This window comes from Nelumbo nucifera, chromosome 3, assembly GCF_055504915.1.
Source record: "Nelumbo nucifera cultivar China Antique chromosome 3, China Antique-T2T, whole genome shotgun sequence".
Lineage (NCBI taxonomy): Eukaryota > Viridiplantae > Streptophyta > Magnoliopsida > Proteales > Nelumbonaceae > Nelumbo > Nelumbo nucifera.
This window is the reverse complement of record NC_142651.1, coordinates 13,612,698-13,620,480: the sequence shown is the minus strand read 5'-3', so window position 1 is coordinate 13,620,480 and position 7,783 is coordinate 13,612,698. Positions and strand designations below refer to the sequence as shown.

General features: G+C 38.5%; 1 protein-coding gene across 1 annotated transcript; it reads left to right on the top strand.

The window, feature by feature from the left end:
- The first annotated feature begins 1,811 nt into the window (after nucleotides 1-1,811).
- LOC104596990 (putative LRR receptor-like serine/threonine-protein kinase At1g14390) lies at nucleotides 1,812-6,426 on the top strand. Its single transcript, XM_010258344.2, has 7 exons — nucleotides 1,812-3,694; nucleotides 3,891-4,024; nucleotides 4,623-4,866; nucleotides 4,964-5,157; nucleotides 5,271-5,320; nucleotides 5,647-5,758; nucleotides 5,978-6,426. Exons 1-7 carry the CDS (start codon nucleotides 2,449-2,451, stop codon nucleotides 6,272-6,274), a joined length of 2,277 nt encoding a protein of 758 aa, XP_010256646.1. The 5' UTR covers nucleotides 1,812-2,448; the 3' UTR covers nucleotides 6,275-6,426.
- Nucleotides 6,427-7,783: the final 1,357 nt, after the last annotated feature.

The following is a 7,783-nucleotide window of genomic DNA, read 5'->3' as shown; positions in this document are numbered from 1 at the left end:
TTTTATTGTTCAAAGTCGTCTTTATTTATTAAATGATAGCTAAGCACAGTTCTACGCCATAAAAAAACACCTCCCAATATACTGAAGAGTGAAGTCACAGTAATGTTTACATAGAGGTAAAGAGTTCCATTATATATATGCCGGGTCCCGGATTATTCAAACCGTTGGATGAAGCAGTAAATTTGTCAAAATAATCAAGACATCTAAGCACATAGATTGAGCATGCATGCACACATGACATGCTGCCTGTGACTGTCCTATTCATACGCGTTCACAGTTCACTTGCTACAAAATAAAGCAAGAAAGGAGTGGGGGATTAGGTACATTCCTCATCCTCAGCCAATCATGAATCATCCATCCGTTCATCCCTGCCCCACCACAACGACATCAGTTCACTCGTTTACACAGATTTTTTTTTTTTAAATATTTCATGCATATATCCGAATCTATTTTACAAATAAATGCCAGTTGCCATACATGTGGGTTGACTGTGTAGTCCAACTTCAACTTCAACGCATAACTTATAACTTCACCGACACAATTTCCCGTAAAGCCACCCAAGTTCAGTGTCGTACACGTACATTCCATCTACACCGTCAATGCATCAACCAATCACTTCATGGATGGCTTTGATCATATTATACCATACCTATCGCTTTGATCTTCGCGCTGTGGAGCGTGGACTACCGAAAAGGGACGACGTATTTAGCCGTTTCTGTAAGATTGAATCAATTCAAGAGTATTCCAACCTTTTGATATTCCCTTAAAATAAAGGTAAAATAAAAAAACCTCCCCCTCAGGTTTCTGACAATCATAAAAATCTCTCTTCAAATTTAACTATAATAAAGGCTTCCTCTGAACTTTTGGAGCACTCGAAAAGGCCTCTTTTTCATCACTAACCCTGACAGAAAGCATTTGATTGATGCATTATTTTTTCAAAATACTCATTTTATCCTTTTGCATATGATTTTACGTACTATTAAAATAATTTTAAAAGAAACATTAATTTGTTATAACCTATTTATCGTCCTCTTTCTCTTTTAATCTTACCACCACCGAAATTTCTATCAAGAAAAAAGAAGAAGCATTTAACCATCGTAGCTGGAAAGCAAATGAGATTGGACGTTCATTGCGACCTGCAAAGCATTTACAATAATAACTGCATTTACAACAACTAGCAAATGGGTTATTAAGTTAAATATTTATTTTATTCTACAAATTCTGACCCTGGGTTAAATTTATAGGTCTAAAATATTATTGAAAATTGATGTTAATTTACGGACAGAACGTTAATGAGTTATTGTCATTTTGAATGTTTATAGGTTTGCAGTGAAAATCAGATATCTACATTTAGCCTATTCATACTTTCCGTTTTGTTTAAATTAATAATTGATGGGAGGTTTTTATTAAAATAAAAGTTGAAGGGAGGTTTTTATGATTGTCACAAACGTAAGAGGAGGGTTTTATATTTTACCCTAAACTAAAAAAAGAGTGCCACACCCGACACCACAGGCCCCTCGTCATCGTCGTTCATTAATTTATGAATTTAAACCCCGAAACGCTGAAAGCATTTCACGGAATCCACGTGCTGGCGTGGGGGGTGGTGGGTGTCATGTTGCTTTGAACTTCGAGATACCCGCCCGTGGCCGTGGATCCCGAAACGTCAGTTCAACGGCGGCCGAGCACTGGAAATCAACGATTTTGAAAATCCGAGAGCTATTTGATACGATGGATTGCGATCCATAGGATCATGACTTTTTTTTTTTTTTCTCTTTTCAATTTTTATAAGCATAAATAAGTAAATAAGCAATGAGAATTATAGATTCTCTCCTTCGTCTGTACTTGGTTACTACACTTCTCTTGGCATGGTCCACTCCTTTTGATCAGCCAGCATTCCTGTATAATTCATTCATCTTCTAATTCCAATCATGTAAAATTGAAATTGACCAAAAGCTTGTTCAATGATGAGAGTGAGAGTCTCTTATTCTTTCCTGTTCTACTTTGATATATAATTTCTGCAAATATAAACTCAAAATCTCAAATCACCCTCCATAGACCATACTCAATAGCTCCCTTCTTTTGATCATAGACTGAGACTCCCTCTGGCTCTGCTAGAAAGAAAAGGGTAGCTTTCAATTTTATAGAGAGCATTTGCCGATTTCTGACAGAAAAACAGATATTGGAAATTTCTCCTCTTCTCTTCTTCAACAGTTTCTCAGTGTCAGATTTTATGAGATGTACAGTGCAATTCATACTTGCTGTTTTTCCCATAAATGGCAGTAATTGCTATTGTTCTGAATTCTGATGATTCTGTTCCAGCTACAGCTAGTCAGTCCCTTTCGGTATCTTATAACAAGTGGTAAATCATAAATGAAGCTGGGCTTTTCTCATCTCTTTCCCTTGCTGAGCTTTGGAATGACTAGAGTTGTGTTTTGACTCCTTTGAACAATGGAGGCGACGACTCGCTGTTCATACTGTCTATTCTTTGCAATCCTCATTTTGGCTCTGCTTCCTCCTCCCTCCGTTGCGCAATTGACGCCATTTGAAAATCGAATCCTTTTTCGAGTCCAACAGCTTCTGGAGTTTCCACCTGCGTTCCAAGGATGGAATAATTGGACCAACTTCTGCTACCTTCCTCCATCGCCATCTCTCACAATTGTCTGCTCAGGTAACCATGTAACTGAATTAACTGTCATTGGGAACAGAAGCTCTCCTTCTGTCAACCCAAAACCGGCCTCAGGGAGGAACTCCGGTTTTGCCGTTTCTGAGCAAACTCTATCTCAGAGCTTCTTAATTGATTCATTCTTCACCACCCTTACCAAGCTTGCCAGCTTGAAGGTGTTGACGCTTGTGTCGCTGGGAATATGGGGTCCACTACCCCCCAAGATCAATCGTTTCCGGTCTCTTCAAGTCCTGAACATAAGCTTCAATTTCATATACGGACAGATTCCTCCGTCAATTTCCACCTTCAAGAACCTCAGCAGTCTTGTTTTGGCTGATAATTTGTTCAATGGAACGGTCCCAGATCTCACCAGTTTAGCGGTTCTGAAAGAACTGGATCTGAGTGGCAATCTTCTCGGACCCAAATTTCCCTCTCTGGGGAACAAGCTCGTGACCATTATACTGAAGAACAACACGTTTCAGTCTGAATTTCGTCTCGACTTCAAGAAATTTGATGCGCTGCAGCGGTTAGACATCTCTTCCAATCAATTAAATGGGCCCATTCCCACTGCTCTGTTTTCTATGCCATCAATCCAGTATCTCAATCTGGCCAGAAATAAATTGACAGGAGCCCTTCCGACGACTATTTCTTGCAGCGACAAACTTGGTTTTGTGGATCTTTCCAACAACCTCCTGACGGGAAGATTGCCGTCGTGCATAGGATCTAACTCTTCGAACCGCGTTGTGCTCTACTCCTGGAATTGTTTATCCAGTGGGAACTCGAGTTATCAGCACCCCACCTCCTTTTGCGACCAGGAAGCGTTGGCTGTAAAACCCACCACAACTCCGAAAACAAAGCACCATTCGAGCAGCAAGTTAGGCCTCATACCAGGAATTGGCGGGGGTATTGTGGGTGGTGTGATCGCATTGGGCTTGTTACTTCTTGTGATCTTTAGGATGACAAGATCAAGGAAGCATGGAACCAGCAGTTTCAACAAACATATGCTCAATAAACCTTCTGCTGCGGATACAAGTAAGATCTTCCTTCTCTGTTTATATGGATTATCAATTGCAGAGGATTAATCAGTCTTTCGCCTAAATTAGTTCCTCAAAGTATCTCCAATATTAATATAACTTTTTGATCATCATGGAGTCTGTGTTGCTTGGTTTAATCTTATTGTGAGACTAAATTTCGTTAATAAAGCGAAAAAAAAAATGTTCTTTGACAGGGTATGTATCCCACACAATGAGATTGGGAGCACTTGAGCTCCCACCATATCATGAATTCACCATGGAGGAGATTGAAGAAGCAACGAATAACTTCGACCAAACAAATTTATTGGGCCAAGGATCATATGGACAGGTAAGACAGAAAGTCTTCATCATGGGTTTTAGAATGAAAAAGAAAAAGAAAGATGAAACATCTTCTGGTATATGTCATGATTTTGGTCTCATAGTATGCATAAGCATTGTGGATATTAAGAAATTTTACAGAACTTTTATGTCAAGTAAGTTGTACTCAACTGGTTTAGTGCCAACTCCTCCAGTCACATTTGATGATAGGACCTTAAATCTTGATACTGCAAGTACTCGGGGAAATAGAATATGATTTTCACTGATTGTGTGTTCAAAAACTTTAGGGTTGAGTTTGGTTACCAGATAAGTTGAATTGTGGTATTTAGCCACCAGTTATTATTAGCTACTTTGGTTCTCACACTACTTAATCAAGAAAAATGATAACAAGGATCGGATTGTCTGTTATTGGGAGCTTTGGCGATGTCAAGTCCATCAGTCATGAATAATCACAGAAGTAATAACCCATATTACCGGTTATTAAGAAGAAGCATTTACTTAACAGATAAATCATAACAATAATGCACTAATGGAATAGTGGTAGATGTAGTATGTCTAGTCCTCTATGAATCCCTCAAACTCAAACCAAATGATTTTCGTGTTTTCAGCTTTACAAAGGTTGGCTCGGAGATGGTTCTGCAGTTGCAGTGCGATGCTTAAAACTAAAGAACAAGCATTCACCTCAGAGCTTACTGCAGCACATGGAAGTGATTTCAAAGCTAAGGCATCGGCACTTGGTTGGAATTCTTGGACATTGCATTGTTACATTTCAGGATCACCCCAATGCAGCAAACACTTTGTTTCTTGTTCTGGAACATGTTTCAAATGGGGCATTAAGGAGTCATCTAACTGGTAAAACAAACAGATATTATTGGTTCAGATTTCTCAAATATTAGTTTCATTAAACAAACAAATTCAATACCTCATCTATCTTTGATCTCATTTGCAGACTGGAGAAGGCGGGAAACATTAAAATGGCCACAGAGAATGGCTATTAATATAGGTGTTGCCAGGGGAATACAGTTTTTGCATACAGGAATTTCACCTGGCATTTTTGGGAATGATCTGAAGATTGAGAATATTTTGCTGGATGATAATTTCACACCAAAAATTAGTAGCTATAATCTGCCACTGCCGGCTCGAGTGAGTTCAAATTAAGCTAAACTTCAATATGTTATATACGTCTTTGGTCTAAAGTATATCTATAAGGGTCTACATTTTTCATTAAGCCTCCTCTCTCTTTATTGGGTGTCCAGGTAGGTTCACAAGACCCTTCCAATAGAGATTTTCTCGGTAATATTGGGAGGTAAATTATTCTTCCTTCTCTTTCTTTCTTTTTCTGTTGTTTCTCTTTTAAACAGTTCTAAAGAAGGTTCCTCTGATCTTGCTCACAAATGGTTTATAACTATGTTGTGGCCTGTGGCTGTGGTAATATTAGTGTCATGGATTCTGCTGTAACTTTAGAGGCATGAAAATTGGGTATATTGAGTCTCCAAGATGCCATTACACAGTGTCTGAGTGTATACAAGCAAAAAGATCAAGTTATGATCATGCAAATTTGTAAGCCCAACTGGACATTGCTTTTAATTTAGCTTTGTTTTCTTATGAAAGTTCCATATATTTTTTTTGCAGTGCTGAACATGCAGAGAAAGATGATATTTATCAGCTTGGTGCTATTATAGTAGAAGTAATTACGGGTAAACAAATCACATCCCAAAATGAACTGGACGTGATAAGACTTCAGGTACAAATACCTTTTTCCACTATCCAAATTCTAGACAAAATTTGTCCATAAAATTGAAATGTTTCTAATTCCTTCCTGCCTATACTGACTCAAGCATCTGGTTAATTGCCCCAGAGCTTCAAAAGGGTCGATTATTTTCTATATCATGGAACTTCAAATTTTTTACATCTAGTTAATTGTTCTGTTTTATTTACTGTAAATACTTGTTTTGGTTTACAGCTAGAGAAGGGCTTAACAGAAGCCCCAGCAAAGCTCCGAGCAGTTACAGATCCTGCCATTCGAGGCACATTTGCTTATGAATCATTAAGAACCGCAGTTGAAATTACCATCAAATGTCTATCTAAAGACCCTAGACAGCGACCATCAATAGAAGACGTTCTCTGGAATTTGCAGTATTCAGTTCAAGTTCAGGACGGATGGGCCACTAGTGGAAACCTCAGCGGCAAAATCAGTGGGAACCTTAGCGGGAAACTTAGTGGGAACCTTAGCGGAAGCATCAGTACATACAGACCTTGAGTAATTTCCTCTTCCCCACTGTGCAGTCACTATTTATTAGTAGATATTATTGTTATAAATTTCTTTTTTTCTGTACATTTGAAGCTTATCATATATCCTGTAAGTAAATAAGGCATACTCTTTCACATTATTATTTTCCCAGTTGGCCTAAACTTGTACCGATACAACTATTTTTTTCTTTGATAATTAAAATTTAAAAGACTAAAGCACTAACAGAAGGAGGAAACAAACTATTCAGTACATGGAGGTCTAGCCCAAGAAACAGAATCCTCATCAGAGAACTTAGCTAACTGAGACAATCTATGGAGTTGGACTGCCCTATTCATCAATCTAGGAAAAAAAAAACAAACTAAACTGAACAACATTGAAAGGCTGTACCGTTACAACTTGGTACAACAATAAAGATGTTTTAAATATAATAATTGTTTATACTTAATAAATATCTTAAATAAGAAGGAAACCAATGGGAAACCTACATATGATATAGCTAGAAAGTCCATCTTGTGAAGGTTGATAGCTTTTAGACTGCACCAACCAAAATCAGGCTAGATCGATGTCTAACTTCCCTGTTGCATGCCCAGAACCCAGGTTAATTTCTGATGGCAGAAGTCCCATACAAAAAGCATTTAGGTGCATGTGGACCAGACCGGTGTTATTCCTTTCAGTGCCAATCCCGAACTTGTTTCACAAAAACCTCTAGTTGCCATGTGGAGGGACGATACGGCCAATTATCCAGGCCAAAAGTGTAATGAACATCTTATCTTAGAGTTAGGGATGAGGTATATTCAATATATTCATCAATCATCACTATAGAGAACTGTGTCCTCTCTGGGTTTGCAGATAAGGATGGTATGACACTGGCAGCTCACATCACACAATTTGTTCCTAGCAAGACCCACAAACCACACAGCATATATGCCACCACTTGGATGGAGCATAGCCAACGACCGCACTAGAATGCCATTTGACAACTGAGACTGAGAGAGCACATGCAGCAATAATACATGCACTTTATTATGGACTGATAAGGAACAAAACCACAAGGCCGATGGCCAGTGGCCCCGTGTGAGTCTCCCTGCATCATACCAACTCATCCACAATTCCCACTAAAGGAACAAATTAATGAGAAAGAAAAAAGGAAGATAACGCTAGAATCGTCGGTTTCAGACCTGGATGGAGTCTTTAAACATGTATCATGTATCAGACGCATGGTAGGCCATAGTTAGGTTAAGATTTATGTAACTCAAAGCTGCCTCTCTGTCTATCACTACTTCTAACAGAATGTAGGTTCCAGCTAGATGATATTGATATTTGATAGATCCATGCATGCATTTTGCCTGACAGAGTGTAAGCAAGTTTCAATTACGTATAACTGAGAGGAGAAGGATTCAATTACGTAGGTACTAGGTCCTACCTTCATAATCATAAACCGCATAGATACGAGGGTGTTTGGTTTCGTTTACGTTTATTCAATAAATATTTTGTATTTATGTGATTATAAAATCGAGA

Bases quoted from the DNA above. Each gene is read 5' to 3' on its own strand.
- LOC104596990 (XM_010258344.2), top strand. From the start codon at position 2,449: ATGGAGGCGACGACTCGCTGTTCATACTGTCTATTCTTTGCAATCCTC. The intron at 3,695-3,890 runs GTAAGATCTTCC...GTTCTTTGACAG, and splicing joins ACCTTCTGCTGCGGATACAA to GGTATGTATCCCACACAATG. The intron at 5,158-5,270 runs GTGAGTTCAAAT...TTGGGTGTCCAG, and splicing joins ATCTGCCACTGCCGGCTCGA to GTAGGTTCACAAGACCCTTC.